The sequence below is a fragment of the Mastigoproctus giganteus genome, chromosome 8, assembly GCF_048544385.1.
Source record: "Mastigoproctus giganteus isolate SK-2022 chromosome 8, ASM4854438v1, whole genome shotgun sequence".
NCBI lineage: Eukaryota > Metazoa > Arthropoda > Arachnida > Uropygi > Thelyphonidae > Mastigoproctus > Mastigoproctus giganteus.
In genome coordinates, this window is record NC_143582.1 from 154,286,028 (window position 1) to 154,305,978 (window position 19,951).

Consider the following 19,951-nt stretch of genomic DNA (forward strand, 5'->3'; position numbering starts at 1 on the left):
AATAATTTAAAACCATATTTTTAATTCCATTCACTGAGGCTGGTGGTAATTTATCGTATTTATTTCTCTGAAGGTGAAGGCTTGATTGTATAAACTCACTCTTGGCAATTGAATTAAAAGAAAATCCATCTAAAGCAGCTAATTTTGAAATCTCTTCTTCCACAGATTTTTTAACAATAAAGTTTTCTAATGTTTACCATTTTTACGGGAGGTTCACTGTTATCTTGTTTAATGTCAATCTGATGCATTTTCTTTAAATGCAACATCAAAGATGATGTAGATCCTCCAGACGACTTCATTATTTTCTGACATTTCGAACATTGTGCTTCATATTTGCTTTTTCGAGCAAAATAATTCCATACATTTGATTTCATCTTAGACATATTAAGAGTAATAAATATTAATTAGTAGGAATTTATATCACCGAAAATTTTAAATAAAAATATTGAAGATAACAAAGGCACAATACTATGCGTTACTCCCGCAAGCACTGAATGAAGAGTCTAAACGAGGCAAGTTTCAAAATTTTCACAAAGAAATTTTTAATTTATTTACTTGCAATTTTTTTCCCCAATTAAATCTATTGTATTTTCAAAATTACATAAAAGCTAAATTTGGTAGGAAATAAAAGCTAAATTTGATCACAAATTTAATAGGAATAAAGAAGCAAAAAACTTTCTACGATTGAAATTTGATGCAATATTCAGCTAATCTGTTTCTAGTGGGTAACCATCAATAATGCGCGTTCCATAACTTGCCTGGCGAACAAGATAGAGGGAACGGAAAAATGTTGAGCATTTTCTTTTACGCTATCACTCCGACTCACTCAGTCTGTAAAGCCTGATGGTTTTTCCACCTTCACGTGGGAGGACTCTGTCCACAACATGCTAAATGCCCTCTTTCCAACAGATGATTCACAGCTAACTGAAGAGCAATTACAGATTGTTACCGCTAACGATTCTTACACAACAGAAAATACTGAAGAACCTTTTACAAATGATGATCTAAAAGCTGCACTGGACAAAACTAAAGAAAATAAAACTCCTGGCAATGACCTCCTCGAAGTGGATGTTATCAAGAAATTGCAACCTACTTCCCCTAACACCATGCTCGCCACTTTCAACATATGCCTAATGGAAGGCCACTTTCCTGCTATCTGGAAGGAGGCATGCCTTAAACTCATCTTGAAGAAGCCAGACAAACCACCTGAAGAGCCAAAATCTTACAGGCCAATTTCTCTCTTGCCAGTCCTCGGCAAACTTCTGGAAAGGCTTCTACTCAGCAGGTAGTCAAAATGCTACTCTAAAGAAAATCTCATTTCGCCACTTCAGTACGGTTTCAAAGCTGGTTGCAGCACTGAAGATGCTCTTCTTAAATTAATATCTACTGCTTCAAGTACTCAAGGCAAGTATGCGCTAGCCATCACAGTTGACTTTGCTGGAGTGTTTGATCGGCTGTGGTGGCCAAGTATTATCAGAAGACTCCGACAAGCCAGAGCACCACTCAACCTTTATAGATGTGCCAAGGAGTAGCTGAGACACTGCACTGTCCATGTTAGTACCAAGTACAAATCTGTCACTAGCCAGGTCTCCCGAGGCTGTCCCCAGGGCTCGGTCCTGGGGCCTTTCTTTTGGTCCATCGTCCTGGACGAGTTCCTTGGGATGACTTGGGGATGACTCAACCCTTTGCGTTTGCTGACGATTTGGTTTTGGTGGCGCATGGTGACACATGAGCTGATCTAGAGGAGCGAGCAAATTGCGCACTAACTAAGCTCCAGGATTGGGCAGCCATTCACCGACCAAAGATCTCGGGAGAGAAAACCAAAACTATATTGCTCAAGGGAACACTCCAACTACGAAGACCACCGGTTATCAAAATTGACAACACCTCCATAAGATTATACCCAGAAATCAAGTATTTAGGAATCGTCTTAGATATGAAGCTAAATTTCCATCCTCACTTGATATATATGTGACACTTTAGAGGAGATTTGATTGAGGTGTTTAAGGCTCTGAGAGGCATCAGTAAAATGAAGGAGGACAAAATTTTCAAGATTATAAATGATGCTAGAACTAGGGGACATAAATTCAAGTTACGCGGGGAAATGTTTAGATTGGACTGCAGGAAGTTTTATTTTAGCCAGCGAGTTATAAATTACTGGAATAAGTTGCCTTCATGGGTGGTAGAGGCCGACAGTTTGGGGAAATTCAAAGGTCATCTGGATAGTACTTTCGGGTAAGGGAAGCGCATAGGATGATAGGATTAATTTCCTTTTTATTTAATTTTTAATTTCATTTTATTATTTTTATTTATTTATTAATTATTATTATTTATTTATTTATTTAATTTTTGTTTTTATCATTGTTTTGTTCGGATTTTTTTTTTTTTTTTTTTGGCTGGTGCAGCATAAGCCATAGGCTTTCTTGCACCATACGGCCGTTACTAATACTAATACTAGAAAATAAAAAAAATACTCGGCCATGATCATCCGTATAAGCCGTGAAGACCGGGGCCTAAAGTGCTGGGCTCTGGCCCTCATCTATAATGCCATATTTGTCCCAATAGCTTGCTATGGAGCCTCAGTACGGTGTACTAGGGTCTCCCTCGACAGAAATCGATGTAAACTAGGCTCCATATAGCGTTCTATGCTCCTTGTCGTAACAAGGGTGTGCCGTACAGTAAGCACCCCAGCTCTACAAGTGCTAGCTGGGAATACTCTTCTTCAACGATTGAAGAAGAGTATTCCCACCGAAACAGCAGGCATCACTCTTAACCTTGATAACAACCCCAAACAGGAAAGGAAGAGAATCTCTGAAATTATGTACATTCATTCCCTCTGTGAACCTCATCAGTCCAAAGCCTCCTCCCTGGTACTCAGCAGGCCTCCATACTACATTTCTATTGACAGGCCACGGACCCTTTAAAGAGAAGCTAACATCCCTAGGCATAGAAGAAGATCCGCTGTGTCGCTGCGGGGGCTGAAGAAACGTGGGATCATGTAATGTATGATTGCCATGAATATGACAAATTTCGGCTAAGGTTTGTCACTAAAATGCAAGAAAATTCCCCGCATTGTGAGCACGTGATTATAATGAACGAGCAGCGCTACACCGCCTTTACCGAGTTTGCGCAGTCTGTCTTCACTGCTAGACGGGTTAGGCACCCAAACACCACCCATTGAAGATCAAAGTAAGAAACTTCCTGGATATATGACAGTCCTCTCAGGAGAAGAAAAAAAAAAATAAATAAAAACCCTCCTTCCTTCCTTCATCCCAGGAGTGACAGAACCCACCAGCACAGCTCAGCTGCTGCCATTAGGCCTCCCTAGTCACGCTTCCTTGCATGGTCCTTTTCCTCCACTCCCCAGAGGGAGGGGGAGTTCATTCCTGGTGTCCCCCCTGCCACCCCTCTTTTTCATTCTGGTGGGGCATGGGCCTGCTCCACTGACTTGGGATCATCTTCCCTATGGACCTCGTATCTCTATCTCCCCCCCCGTCTTCAGTCTCCCTCCCCTTCTCTAACTTACAACTAATGTCCGAATCAACTCCAAATTGCTCGAGTCCTACACCCAAAAACTTAACATCAAATCGCCCAACTAGTACTCCCTTCGTTTTGGCTGACCCCTATCTATAGTGGGTTTTTTTTTTTTTTTTTTTTAGGTCCATGGGGCGGAGTGGGGCAACGTTGGGTCCCATTAGGGGCCCAGCGGCTAAATGACCAGATGAACAACGGTACACGACACTACACAAATACAAAATACATATACTTTTAAACCTCTGGCATTGACAGTGTTCTGTTTCACACCCACAATGTATAGCACACGGAGATGTGGGGAACCCCTGGTGCCGTTTGACACTAAACACACTCTACTCGGTCGTAAATGAGTACACCTGCATCGTGCCATGATATAGGTGGGAAGATAAAAGGTACCCCTCCAAGATTTGGGCCACTTTGCCCATGAGATTTGCACCTTAAAATAAAATAAAAAACATGTTTAAAACATAAAGCAGTTGAACGATCCAGACAAACAAACAAACAAAAGAAAATGTGCGTAACAAAAAACTATATTCGAGGGCTAACTAAGAAAATATTCGAATCCGGTTTTAGAAGCACGGTTTCGGTTTTAACAACTCAATATGAAAACCAATTTAACCGGTTTTATAAAACCGGTTTGCAAGCCCTAGTCATTACCAACATATTAGAAAGAATACTTGATGAGAAGCAAACGAAAGAACAAGCTGGCTTTAGGACAGGATTCTCAACTATGGATCACCTTCACGTATCACAGCTAATGGAGAAAGCAAATGAATATAAAACACCATTATGCCTGGCACTTGTGGATTATGAAAAGGCATTTGACTTTATACAGCATAAGGCAATGTTTTGGGCACTGGAAAGACAAGGCATAGATACACCATATATTATGATTTTGAAGAAAATATATGAGAATGCTACCTCCTTTATTAGACTAGACGAAGACAGTAGTAAATTTAAAATTGAGAAAGGAGACACTATCTCAGAAGTTGTTCACTGCTGCCCTTGAGGAAGCTTTCAGAAGATTAGACTGGTCGCAGAAAGGAGTCAATGTGAATGAAGAGTACCTAAACCATTTACGATTTACAGATGACATTGTGGCTATAAGCCACGATCCCAAAGAATTAGAGGAAAATCTTAATCAGTTATGCAGAATTAGTAAGGATTTTGGACTAAAGATGAATATGGCTAAAACAAAAGTAATGATGAACAAGTATGCCACAGAAAGGGATATAATGATTGAAGGAGCAGTAATTGAAAAGGTGGAATCATATACTTATCTGGGACAGGTCATTAGCTGTAATAATGATAAATGGCTGGAAGTCAAGAGAAGAATAAATTTTGGATGGACAGCATTCAGGAAATATAGTCACATACTGAGGAGCAATATCCCAATTTTTCTGAAATGCGATATAATGAACCAATGTATACTCCCCACCATGATTTATGGAAGTAAAGCTTGGGCACTCACCAAAAGAATGGAAGAGAAGCTGAGAACTACACAGCAAAGAATGGAACGAATTATATTGGGAATCAGACTGTTAGATAAGAAAAGAAGCACATGGATTAGGCAGCAAACTCAAGTAAAGGACATTCTTATCAAAACTAAAGAACTAAAATGGTGTTGGGCAGGACATATAGCTCAAAGATGGACTAAGAAAATAACACAATGGTACCCAAGAGGAGCTAGAAGAAAATCTGGAAGACAACGACAGAGATGGACAGATGAAATTCATGAGTTTGTGGGTAGTAAATGGATGGCCATTGCACAAAATACAGAAGGAACTGGAAAGTTGCTGGAGAAGCCTTCATCCTGCAGTGGATTGAAAATGGCTGATGGTGATGACGATGATGATGGTCAAAAAATTAAAGCTGGTTTTTTTTTTTTTTTTTTTTTTTCATTTTTAAATCAAAGATGAAAATACTTGTCTAAATCAGTTCCACATACAGATTTCAAATATGTTCTTAGTGTTTTTTCTAGCATGTGTAGTTTTCACAATATGACTGCTGATAATATCACTACAAATTAATTAAGAGTATTTCATTACAAAACACATGACTAGTTAAATTACATTTATATCACTTTTACAGTTTAAACACAGAGTTAAAATAATAGTACACTATTTGTAAAATAAAAAAAATGTACAATTTAAAAATGTTGTGTGGATGAATTCCTTTGGTACACTCTCTGAAATATATGGCCTTAGTTGCTAATGCTCCTAAAAACCAAACAACAACAACAACAACAAACTCTCTGAAATATTGCAGAAATACAACCAGCAGTATTCTGCCAACATTTGCTCCAGAAACCTTGGTAATGATTTTCCATTGCCTTGATGTATTTATGGAATCATTCCCCCACCTCAGATCACTCACTGAGACGAGGTTTTTGGGAAAGAATTCCAAATGTAAATGCAAGAAATGAAGTTTCAGTGACATACAGTGCCTGATTTCATTATACACGTACACAAGAGACCCGATTACATTATCCTTGTACACAAGAGGCCTGTGGTCATCCAAAAATACTTCACAAAGCCATGTGAAAGTCTGCCCCATGCTTTTAGTTCTAATACACTGAGATATTTTTCTAAACTTTCATCTTGCAGAAGCTCTGCAATTTGAGGTCCCAAAAAGATTATCTCATTCACTTTCATGTTATTGATGTTTGGAAATCCCTCATTAAAGTAATGAAATCCTCTCAAATTCGTTTTACTCACTGCTTTTACAAAACCCTTCATTACAGCAAGTTTAATCTGGGAAGGAAATTCTTTACTGGATCCAATAATAGAAAATACTGCACACTGCTCATTCCAGGCTCATTTGTGCTACTTTCAAGCCAGTGACATCTAATATAATTGTATGCCCCAGAACAGCTGTCCCACAGACATAAGAAAATGATATTTTACAAAATATCCTTGAATGACAATTAACATACCAATGACTCTGAGGTCAATGCAGATATTCCATTGATGAGTGCTGTATTGAATTTCTTTGAGTAGTGTCTTTATGTTATAGTATGTCTCATTTAGTTGAACAGAGTGGGCAATGGGGATGAATGGCTTAAGTTCTAATTATGTAAGACAACTGCTTTCAAGCTTCATTGTGAAGGGCCAATGAAGAAGTGCCATTCAGATGTAATGTGTACTTTTGACAATTAACTAAAAACTCTCCTGATATCATGGCTGGGCTGACTGTTTACCTTATAAAGAAGGTCACCAAAATCTGGTTTCTTTTATTGATAGTAAGATACACTGACCTTCTTAACCAAGCGTTCTGCTTTAGTCTCGAGGTGATAAGTTTCAGCTTTACCTTTGAAAAGGGCTAGATCTCTAATCAGGTTATGCAACTCATTTTGGGTAAACAGCTTCAGCTTAGATTTCTCTTCATTGGGTACTCAGACCGGTTGAAGTTCTCAGGTTTCCGCCAATTACACCTTCATTGCATTTCTTCAAAAGAAGATAACCAGGCAGTGGTGGAACTTGAATTGGAATACCGTCAAATTGAGGGATTGGTCTCATCTGTGAACCCAGGTTCAGATAAACAATTTTGTACTTATTCTTCGCTGAGAATCCAGTCATAACATTCACCACACCTTTTGATTCCCTCCATAGCATGGGTATAGCAAACAGCATTGACTTTTTCCTTTTTTGCTCAACCACTCACATAATCCATTTGAACAAGCAGAACAAATAACACATTGCACCCCTGCCTTATTCTAGTCACCCAAAGAGAAAAATATAACTGGTAAATTTTCCAAATATCCACCATGATTGCACACTGTTATGATTAGTTAGGAAAGAGCCACATACATAGCAGAATTTGTTGGGGTAATTTTTACACTTTCAAAGCATGATGATGAATGTGTTTCAGTAATTCAACGGGTCTTATCTTTGATTATAAACAATTTATAAATGAAATAATTAAATTATGAAATAAAATGGATATAGGTATATTCACACAATTATATAAATATGATTGTATAAACAATAATAAATAAATAATAATTATATAAATTCATGTAGGTTTGCTGAATAAGTATGTAAGTTGTATAAGCAGTTTTATGTTCATATAATCTGCCATATCACAAAAACTAGATGCACTAGAAGAAAACCAACAACATATTTGGAATCAGCATCCAAAGATCTACGTGGATCATATATACACTCAGTTATCACTGAATTATGACCACCCCATCAGTAATGAACCATGTCACATAGCTCACAGTATAAAAACCCAATCAGCTTCCTATGCTATAGCAGTGCTAATTTGTATCTGGTTGTACAAGTCACAGAGATAAAGTAGCAGTTATGGGATGTAGTAAAGATATCACCGAGTTTCAAAAGGGCATGAATGTGGGAACTTGTGTGTCAGGTGTTCCATGTTGGAAATGGCATGTCTTGTCAGTTGCTCACGGCCCACTGTGGTTAGTGTACAATGAATGGTGTTGGATGGGTAACCACATTCCTCTGACAGAACTGTCAAGGATTACACACGGTGGATGTTCGTGATAAGTTAAAGGTGCAGAGCATTGTAAGAGCTAAATGGCAGGTCACTGGGCAACAGCTGATATCACAATACAATATTGGGAATGCAAGAACAATATCTAAAACGATGATATGCCACACACCCAGACATATGGGGTTCCACAGCAGACGACCTAAGAGACACCCTCTCCTTGTTGCTGATCACTGTCAACAATGAATACTGTGGTGTCAATAACTCGCTGGTTGGACACTGGAGGAGTAGAAACAAATGTGCTGATCAGATGAGTCCAAATACCTGGTGTAAAGTGCAGACAGATGCCTTTGTGTGTGGTACAAGCAATGCAAGTCCATGGACTCAATGGGTGCATGGTGCCCACTATCCAGGCAGGTGGCAGTGATTGCTTATATAATTTAATTTAAATTATATTAAATAATTTAAGTAAAAGAACTAGAACCCTTGGTGCATAAGGACCAATGTTTCACTGGTGAGGTCTACGAGCAGCTCTTAGGAGACAATGCACACCTTGCCATGTTGCATTTTTTCCCAAATAGAAATGGGATCTTCCAAGATGATAATGAGCCATGTCATTCGGCCTGCACTGTGCAAAAGTAGTTCAAGGAACACAATGAAGACCATCACCCATCTTGATTGGCCTCACAATTCACCTGACCTCAATCCAATTGCACACCTGTGGAGTGTTTCGGAATGGAAAGTGACATGTATGGATATGCAACTGTCATGTATTCTGACACTGTGGTGGTGGTGGTTGTTATTTCGTTTTTAGGAGCATTAGCAACTAAGGCCATATTGCTCCGGGGATATGCGGTAGTCATTCCCTGACCTTTCCGCATCCTCAGTATTTGGTGGTCATGGGCTCGAACCCCGGTCTAATCAAGAAGCGGGTCCTAAGCACTGCTGCTCCTGCCCACCTGGCTACGGAGGCGCCCCGACACTGAAAAGCTTTGCAGATAGCATAGCTAGAGATCCCTACATACATCTTCAGACATCTAGTGGAATCAATTCCTAGGTGGAATAGCGGCTGTTATAAGGAACCAGTGGCCTAACACTGTATTAGGTAGGTGGCCATAATTCAGTGATCACTCAGTCTGTGTATCCTCTCCCCAGTGGAAAATACTTGTTGTCCTGTGTTGACAGAAAGAATCAGCATATGAAGTGGGTAATGTGCTGCTTTTTTTATTATTATTCTGTATAAGCTTTGCTTACTTGCATCATTTGGCCACTATTAATACAAGGTGCCTTTCAGGATGAACATGTTAGTATTAGTAATGGAAAATGATGCAAGAAAGCAAACATATGCAACATAAGAAAAAGGGGAAAAACTTCCCACATCAAATGTCCTTCCCCTTCAATATTTTGCCTACTTCATTGTTGAATCTATCCAAGCACTTCCTAATTAATTTCACAAATATACGTGGTCTCAATTCTAATCTCAACGATATCCATTTCCACTTGCAGTCTGCCAAACCCCATGTACTTTTTCTGACAGAATCTCAGTTATCGGTTGATTCAACGATCGCCAGTATGGATTCCGTCAGTGTCGATCCACTGGTAATATTCTGGCTTATGTTACCCATTTATGGACTAATACAGCGAATAATTTGGGCATCTGAGATGCCCAAATTATTCGCTGTATGATTCCTTTCCCCTCAAAGGTGGTACTCGTGCATATGTCCGTTCTGATATTCCCTGTCAGAGACTTGGCAATTTGGAATCTCCTCTCTTTGATCTTCTCTGGCTTAAAATCTCTCTACCTCATTGTGTCAAATTCATCTGTTGTCTCTACCGTTCTCCCAACTCCACTAATCACTTGGAGCTCTTTGACTTCCTCTCTTTGCAACTTGACTTTCTCCAGTCCAACTTTCCTAACAATGAAGTAATTTTCCTTGGTGATTTTAATGTTCACAACTCCAGCTGGCTTCCGTTTTCTAGTCACACCGACCCAGCAGGTCGAGATGCTGAGGCTTTTGCAATTACTAATGACCTAGCACAGATTGTTCATTTACCTACAAGAATACCGGACAATCCTAATCATACAGCCAATACACTTGATCTTTTTCTCACAAACAACCCTTCTAAGTACACGGTCGAAGTCAGAGGTCCTTTAGGCACTTCAGATCACAACTTGGTGATTGTCTCTTCTCCAATGGAAACTTTATCTCATGGCTATTCCCAACCTCGTGTTTTTTGGCATTACAAGAATGCAAAATGGGATGACCTGCGAGACTTCTTTTCTTCTTTTCCTTGGTCGGATTACTGTTTCAAAACTACTGATGTCAATGTTTACTCAGATTGTGTCAGTGAAATTATTCTTGCAGGAATGGAATCCTTTATCCCACACTCCACTTTAAAATCTCGTCCTTTATCTAAACCTTGGTTTTCCAATAAATGTGCTAAGGCTGTTCAAGAGAAGAATGTTGCATATCGTAATTGGCTTGTTTCTAATTCTCCAGTTTCATTTTCTGCCTACACCAAAGCTCGCAACAATTGTAAAGCAGTTATTAATAAGTCCAAACTAGAGTTTGAACAGGCTAAGAGTAGAAAACTTGCTTCTTGCCGTAATGGTAGCTGAGGATTCTGGTCTCTTGCTAAAGCTATTGGAGAGCAACTTTTGCCCATCTCTGCTCCCACCTCAGTCAAAACCAGATGGTTCTGTTGTCGCTTCAGACAAGGATAAAGCTGACCTGCTAGCATCCCATTTTTCTTCCAACTCATGTATTAATGATCTTGGTAAAACACCTCCCACCATTCCCAATGCACTCCATTCAATGACTCCTGTGGTCTTCCGTCAAAAGGATGTCAGAAGGATTTTGACGAATCTTGATGCTAAGAAAGCTCCAGGTCCCGTTGGTATTTCTCCACTTGTTCTCAAAACCTGGGCTCCTGAACTTACTCCTATTCTTTGCCACCTTTTTTCACTTTCTTATTCCAAAAGTGTTTTTCCTTCTGCTTGGAAATTTGCTCATATCCAGCCAGTTCCTAAAAAGGGTGACAAATCCCTCCCATCCAATTATCGACTCATTGCATTTACTTCTACTCTTTCTAAAGTAATGGAGAAATCAATTAATCGCCAACTCTTAAACTACCTAGAAACCTTTCATCTGATCAACGATCGCCAGTATGGATTCCGTCAGTGTCGATCCACTGGTAATATTCTGGCTTATGTTACCAATTTATGGACTAATTCAATGGAAAGGTTCCGTGAAACACAAGCAGTTGCTCTTGACATCTCAAAGGCTTTCGATCGTGTCTGGCATAAGGGTCTTCTAAACAAGCTTCCATCTTATGGTTTGCCAACTCTTTTAGTAATTGGTTATCCAGTTTTCTTTCTGATCGCTCACTGAGGGTGATGGTAGATGGCTCTCTGTCTTCTAACTTCTTCCACTAATGCCGGTGTCCCCCAAGGTTCAGTTCTTTTCCTCTTGTATATTAATGACCTTCTTCGATTGGCTGGAAATCCTATCCATAGTTTTGCCAATGATAGCACATTGCATTCCACTTTCCATTTTGAGAAACCTTGTCCTGCTCAATCAGCTTCAAGTTCTCGAAAATCTGCTACCAATTCCTTAAATGCCGATATTCAGGTAATTCTCCAGTGGAGCAAAGACAACTTAGTTGATTTCAACCCTTCTAAAATTCAGTCTTGTCTTATATCTCGGAAAAAGGATTCTTCTGTTCTTATGCTTATCTTTAGTGACACTCTGATTTCTAGGCAAAATGATATATCTCTTTTGGGGATTACCCTGACTTCTAATCTCTCTTGGCAGAAGCACATTACAAATATTGCTTCCTCTGCATCTAAAAAACTTGGTTTTCTCTTTCACTCTCGGCATTACTTTTCTTTCAAATAGCTGCTCACTCTGTATAAATCGTAAATCTGCCCTGCCATGGAATACTGTTCTCACATCTGGGATGGTGCTCCCAAAACCTCTCTCAGGCTTCTTGATTCCATTCGGAAGAGGGCAGTTAAGTTAAATAATGATTCATCTCTACCAGTGTCTCTACACTCGCTGTCTCACAGACATACTGTTTCTGCTGCATGGCTCTTCTACAGATATTTCCATGGGCACTGTTCTTCTGAATTGGCTTCTATAATTCCCACTCTCTCTTTCAAAACAGTCCGAACATGTGCCGCCACCAGCCAACATCCATTTACTGTCCAACTTCAAACTCACAGAACCAACTTTTCATCTTTCTCATTTATTCATTCAACTGCCGTTTTCTGGGACAACCTTCCTTCATACGTATTTCCTGAAAATTACGGTCTACAGAAGTTCAAGTCCAATGTCAACAAATATCTTCTTTCGTCTTCTCAACCTCCAACCCAAGCATGATACTAAGTACTATAGGTTCTAATACCTCTCATGTTTGGGGTTTGCATAAAAAAAAAAACTTCTCACTTCCAAAACAGATGGACAGTAAATTTATAACAAAATTAAAAAATAACCATTGAACTAAATGTTAATATCAATATTAATCGTTTTTAATATATTCTTCCTTTGCTTTTATTTAGCAAGTTGAATAGAGAAGCACTTTTTAAATACAAATATAAAAATCAGGGCACTGAAGTGTTAACTGACTTTAAAAGTTTACAAGAAAGCACAGAACTGCATTATTTATGCTGGTCTTCTAACCATATCTCTTTTATAATTATTATAGTAATAATTATAATAAAAAAATACAGAACTCTGTTCTTATTTATGTTGGTCTTGTAACCATACAACTTTTTTACTTTATTATACTTTAGATAGTATGAATCAGAGCTGTAATACTCAATACGTTCTACGTTGATAATAATATTTGTAAAATAATAAGAGGAGTTTACCTCAATATAGTACGTAGAACACTTCCGTATGATACCCTCCAGAAATAAAAACGAAAAAAATCAACAACTTACCGGTACGTTAGAGTAAAACATAAATAATTAAACAATTAAAAAACCAATTTAAAACAATTAAAAATCAAATTAACGCAATTAAAATAATCTAACGAAAATATTCAAAACTATTTTCCTTCCTGAAGCTGATAATGCTTTTTGACCGTATGTCGTGATTACAGGAATGAAAATTACCGAATCGGATTAGACCTGAAACTTAAATAAGTGATTATTTGTCTTCGCGCATGCGCGTAAAGGTCCACGCATTGGAGATCAAATATGGCCGCCGAACATTAACAGAATTCTCGTGTAATTTAATTTCTACTGTTTCTGCAATTAATAGCGCGTATAATTACGTTGAACATTAAGTATTTTGGCCTCATTAAATAAAAAAGTATGTTTTTCGTTAATGGCATGAAAGGCTAATTCTGACGCTGCTGAATGAGAAGCACGAACTGAGGCTTCGTGTTGATTTACACGAATATTAAGAGTAAATCGCGTCGAACCTTGGTAAGACGAGTCACAATCACCGCAAGAAATGTTGTATACCAGATCATTAATTTGTGTTGCGAATGTGGAAAGAATCGAGCGACTGTTCAGTATAGTGTGTAACTTCCGTATTGGCCTGGCTACAATTTTAAATTCGGTATCTTTAAAGAATCTATTAAGCTGTTTGTGCCACTGTTCAACATATGGGACAGAAATAAAGCATTTTTTGATATTACTATTGTTGGTTGGTGTAGTATTTTGTATCCTATCCTTAGCCTGTACCCTAATTCGGTTTATTGTGGCAACGGAATAACCCCTGTTTAAGAACCTACTAGTTAATATTTGTATTTCTGAATCCAAAGCAGATTCCTTTGTTGAATATTTATAGGCATTTAGAAATTGATTAAAGATAATCGATCTTTTGTAGGTGAACGGGTGATAGCTACTATAATATAGAAGCATATCAGTGTTTGTAGGTTTTTGATAGATGCTAAATTGTATTTTATTTGAGTCCTGGGTAAGTGTGAAATTTAGAAAGTTTAATGACTTTGTATCCGTATCCTTCCTTTCCAATGTAAATTTGAGTCTAGAATGAATATTATTAAAAGAATGTAAAATGTCTTGGATAGTACTACTATCAGTAATAACTAGAACATCGTCTAAATACCTCCCATAGTATGTGATACGGGGATTTGTTATTTTACAAATTTTATTATACTTTAAAAAAATTTTTTTTCCTATTTTTACTTAAAACTATAAAATATCAAAATATATAATTTATACATATATAATATATCTTTCTATACATTAAAAAAGTTTTCCTCCTAATGATTTTCATTCAGTCAATGGGAGAAGTGGGATGCAGGTTACGTGGTAATACAAGCTTCTGTTTTAGTGTGGTCATGCTAGATAAACCTCGTGCGTTTGTGCTTTGTTTATCTAGCATGACCACGTGGTACCATTCTTGATTTCCATATGTAGCGTATTTATGTATTCATAGCTGAGGGAGAAACATACAGTGTCGAAAGTTTCTGTAAGTATTTTATTTCATTTTATCAAAAGAAGCGAGCGCAACGAACAGGGGGTGAAGCCCCCTAGTAATAATTATAATAAAAAAATAATTATAATAATTTAAAATAGATACAGTTATAGCAAATGCTAAGTTCTCCCTTTTCGCTCTTCATTTTTAACAGCTTACCTTGGCAACAATAGTTGGGGCAGCAGGTTCAAGAACTAGAAAAATAAATGAATGAGTAAATACATTTGTATATACTAAATATTAAATAAAATGAATGAGTAAATACATTTCTATACTACAGCTTTTATATTTTTAAGGATTTTACTGTGTATGCATGTGTCTATTAGGATGGAATTTATAGCATTAACAATGGACAAAGAAACAGAACTAGGATGACAAAATAAAAAAATTGTGCTTAAAAAACAAAAGGAAGACATGACAGAATAAAATGTTTTTGCTAAAAAAAAAAAAAAAGCCTTTTGCCTTTTCTGTATATTTTGCAACTAATGAGCAAAAGCCAAAATGTAATTCAACAGTTTGGAAGTTGAAAGCAAGAATTAGAAAGCAAAAATGCTGGGATGAAAAAGGAAGTCATTTTTATCTCAGATTGGTGTTACAAACCTGGGTTACATGTCAAAATGATTAAATACAGTAAATCCCCCGCTATTCGCGGGGGTTATGTTTCTGAGAAATGGCGCGAATACCGAAAACGGGAATACTGAGTTATGGCTCCCATAGTAATAAAGGGGTTCCGTTCCAAAGTATGAAATATATAAGAAAAACTAGTCTAAAATTTTGTCTATGTATGTATTATATGTACCTACATAATAAGACTATGTACATAGACAGTACATAGTGAAATGCAAGCATAAGGCATCGAAATGAAAATAAGAAACAATTTAATATTAAATATAATATTTATTAGAAATTTCAAACAAATCTTTCAAACCAGCGCCTTTGCTAGCAAAAAAACTTATCCCGCCAGTGCTATCACCAGTTTCGCTAAAGTGTTGATAAAGGTGTTTTGCTTTTTCACGAATGATGAGTGAACTTAACGGAATTTTATTTTGAGTTCGGTCTTCTATCCACAGATTTAAAGCCTTTTCCATTTTTTCTAATTTAACATCACGAATTACACAGCAAATTTTTGAAGCAATTAGCGCATTTTCACGGACACTACGGCGGATTTTTTCTTCCAATTTCTTGATTGATCGTACCGTTGACTCATTGATTTTATAATGTTTTGCCACTGAGGAGACACTTTCACTATTAGAAATTTTGTCTAATAACTCAATTTTATTCACTAATGTCATCACCTTTGATCTTTCACATTTCCCTTGTTATTCGTACCCATATTTTTGTACGGGTTAGAAAGAACTTGTCCACAATAAAGTCACTTTCTTCCATTAACACACTCGAAAAAGTCTGTTTTACACTGCAAAATGGTAGATTTATCACTTTTGTAAGCATATCAATTTATAAATTGATATGCTTACAAAGATATCAATTTATAAATTGATATGCTTACAAAGATATCAATTTATAAATTGATAACTTTATTCAATTTATAAGCATATAAATTAAAAGCAAACGACGAAACCTTCCATGACAAGCGCATAACACATACTGAACAAGGATTAGCGAGAAACATCCACGGCTCGCGATTTTGTCACCCCTCTCCCCCACCCGTTGAGCGCTGTTTTGATCGGGAAAGATAATTTTAGCCACGCCCATATTTTTTTTATGGCGGAAAATGTTCACGGCGCTTTAAAATTCACATTTTTTCAGGTTTCATTTTATATTAAATCAGCGACTGCGAATAGCGGGGATTTACTGTATATACATCCTGTTACTACCTTACATTTTTGCTTTCTACCTTTTACTTTTCTACTTTCCAAGTTGTTAGATTATTCTAGGGGTGAGGAAAGTACTATTTTTATATTTTACTAAAAATTGCAAAATAAACAAAGCTGTTTATTTTCAATTTTTAGCCATTATAATTTAACTTTCTCCCCCCTTAAAGTAACACCCCACATATTCACCAAACTGTAAATTTAAGGGGGAGAAGGTAAAATACTGGTATATAAGGAAGGTGTATGAGCCATGTGTTAGTTGTCCTTGTCACACATGCAGAGCCAAGTTGACTGCTTTTGAGAGGGGTGTTTTGTTCGGTGTCACATTACTAGCTTTTCAATTCATGCAATTGTTGATGGGTAGGCGACAACTCGGCAATGGTAAACTTGGTGACAAAAATTATTTTGAAAAGAAAAATGTTTTCATTTAGCATTATTATAAATTTATTAATGGAAATTTGTTAAGTCAAATATATTAGTGCAATGTGTTATTTATTAAGAACAAACATTTATTAAAAGAGAATTTATTGCATAGTTAAGTATACATCTTTGAATTTTTTAAATAATCCTGGAAAAGAAACTATAAAACTATAAATCCTTTACTTTTTTAATCCATATTGTAATACTACAGAGATATTCTATAATATCTTCGTAGAAAAACCCTTGCCCGAGACCAACTAACTTAGCCACATCAAGAATAAGCCCCATAACAACTCCTTGCATCATTAGGTTTTAGCAAGAGCTTATGTTTTTAATTCCTTGCATCACTGATGGGATTCAAACTTGAGTCTTTTCCACCTAGCGTGGAGATGGCAGTCTTTTTAACAGCAGATAACATTCTATTTTATTTCAGTAATTTATGCATTAACAGAATATAATAACATTTTCAGAAAATAAATTTATAGAATAAGCATGATAGCCAATAAAATTACACAAAAAAAATTGTCAATCAGCTATGATTTCACAGAGGTGGACACAGCAAGTAAAGTAACTACTCCAATACGCATACAATGGGAAATAAAGTTGCCGAAATGTGTAGCAATGGTGATTATTGTGGTTATTGGCTTTTGCAAGATACTGAAATAGCCAAGCTTTGATGGCAGCTGTGCTTATATTCTTCTGATGGTGAGATTAGTGGTAATTTCCAAGGAGATTATAATGATTGAGATTTTTCTGTTAATGGGCGAGTTATTGTTCTTTGCCAACAAAGTTTTTTTTTTAAATTCCATGACAGTGACCACACACAAAATCTAAAGATGGATTGTAAGTGACATGTGTGTTGTTCAAGGCCTGTGATATTTAATGTCAATAATTAAAGAAGGAAAAAATTTCGTGCCTGTGCATACACACAAAAATAAATGAAAAATTTTCAATTGATTTCATATTGCAAAAAAATATATATACAGTAAACCCCCGCTATTTGCGGGGGTTACGTTCCTGAGAAATGCCGCGAATACTGAGTTATGGCTTCCATAGTAATAAAGGGGTTCCGTTCCAAAGTATGAAATATATAAGAAAAACTAGTCTAAAATTTTGTCTATGTATGTATTATAGGTACCTTCATAATATGATTTTGTACATAGACAGTACATAGTGAAATGCAAGCATATGGCATCGAAATGAAAATAAGAATGAACTTAACGGAATTTTATTTTGAGTTCGGTCTTCTATCCACGGATTTAAAGCTTTTCCATTTTTTTTTAATTTAACATCACGAGTTACAGAGCAAATTTTTGAAGCAATTAGCACGTTTTCACGGACACTATGACGGATTTTTTCTTCCAATTTCTTGATTGATCGTACCATTGAATCATTGATTTTATAATGTTTTGCCACTGAGAAGACACTTTCACCATTAGAAACTTTGTCTAATAAATCAATTTTATTCACCAATGTCATCACCTTCTTTGATAATTTCACATTCACATTTCCCTTGTTATTCGTAGCCATATTTTTGTATGGGTCAGAAAGAACTTGTCCAAATAAGTCACTTTCTTCCGTTAACACACTCGAAAAAGTCTGTTTTACACTGCAAAATGGTAGATTTATCAATTTTGTAAGCACATCAATTTATAAATTGATAAATTTATTCAATTTTAAAAGCATATAAATTAAAAACAAACGACGAAACCTTCCATGGCAAGCGCATAACACATACCGAACAAGGATTAGCGAGAAACATCCATGCTCGCGATTTTGTCACCCCCTCTCCCCCCACCCACTGAGCAGTTTTGACCGGGAAAGATAATTTTAGCCACGCCCATGTTTTTTTATGGCGGAAAATGTTCACGGCGCTTTAAAATTCACATTTTTTTAGGTTTCATTTTATGTTAAATCAGCGACTGTGAATACGCGAAACTGCGAATACAGATACCACGAATAGCGGGGGTTTACTGTATATATATATTTTTTTTTTCTTCAGGTGAATAATTTATCCCCTTTAAAAAAAATAAGAAATCAGGGGCAAAAATTACCTGCTTTTCCTTCTTTGAATTCTTTAACTTTGTGCTGATAATAAGCATGATAAGGATCACCAGGATTAAGAAAGTTAAACTTTTTGTTGTTGATTTCATTTTGCCGAATACGGGCTTCAAATTCTGGTCCTGAAAAAAATTCAATCAAAATTTTAGTACACTTGCAATTGTTAGAGAAAAGTAACAAAAAATCTACTTGTTCTATATATTAAACATCAGTTCTTGAATTAACAGCTTAGTGTTTTTATCATTTGCCTATTTTATTTATATTATAAATAAAATAAGCAAATGATGAATCATATATTTAAATAAAATAAAATAAAGAAAATATAAAATACAATTAAATAAATAAAATATATAAAATAAAATTAAATAAATAAAAAATAAAAATAAAATTAAATAAAGAAAATATATAAAATATAATTAAATAATTTACTTTTATTAAATAATAAACCTTTATAATAAATAAAATAAGCACAGTAGCAGGAGAATGCTTTATGCAAGATATAAGTCAGGATTGCGTTTTAGAAGGATTGAAATTAACTAAGTGGACCATGAAATGGTCCACTGCAGATTCACCTGGAGATTAGCATTTAAGGAATTGGTAGTGGATATTTGAAAAGTTGAAGCTGTTTGTGCAGGATGAGATTACTCAACCTGGAAGGTGGAATGCAATGTGCTATCATCATCAAAGCCTAGACAGGATTTCCAGTCAATGGAAGAAGGTCATTAATAAAGAAGAGGAAGAGTGAGAGAAAGAACTGAGCCTTGGGGAACACCGACATTAGTGGAGAAGTTAGAAGACAGAGAATCATGTACCATCATGTGCAGTGAATGGGCAGAAGAGAAAACCGGATACCCAATTCAAAAAACAGTTGGCAAACCATATGATAGAAGCTTCTTTAGAAGATCTTCATGCCAAATGTGATCAAAAGGCTTTGATATGTCAAGAGCAACTGCTTGAGCAAACTTTTGCACTGAATTTGTCCATAGATGGATAACATAAGCAGATATATCATCAGTGGATCAACACTGATGGAATCCATATACTGGCGATCACTGATCAATTGGAAGTTTCTAGATAGTTTAGAATTTGGTAGTTAATTGATTTCTCCATTACTTGAGAAAGAGTAAAAGTAAGTATAATGGGATGATAACTGGATGGGAGGGATTTGTTACCCTTTTTTAGGAACTGTCTGGATAT

The 19,951-nt window shown here is 36.4% G+C and overlaps 1 protein-coding gene across 1 annotated transcript in view; it reads right to left on the minus strand.

Moving 5' to 3' along the window:
• Sf3a1 (splicing factor 3a subunit 1) overlaps positions 1-19,951 on the minus strand; it is a 346,050-nt gene that overhangs the window by 301,936 nt on the left and 24,163 nt on the right. The window contains exons 3-4 of the mRNA XM_090379835.1: positions 18,748-18,876; positions 14,601-14,635 (exon numbers count right to left, since the gene is read on the minus strand). Coding sequence (XP_090235961.1) covers positions 14,601-14,635; positions 18,748-18,876 — 164 coding nt within the window. The remainder of the gene's footprint in view (positions 1-14,600; positions 14,636-18,747; positions 18,877-19,951) is intronic.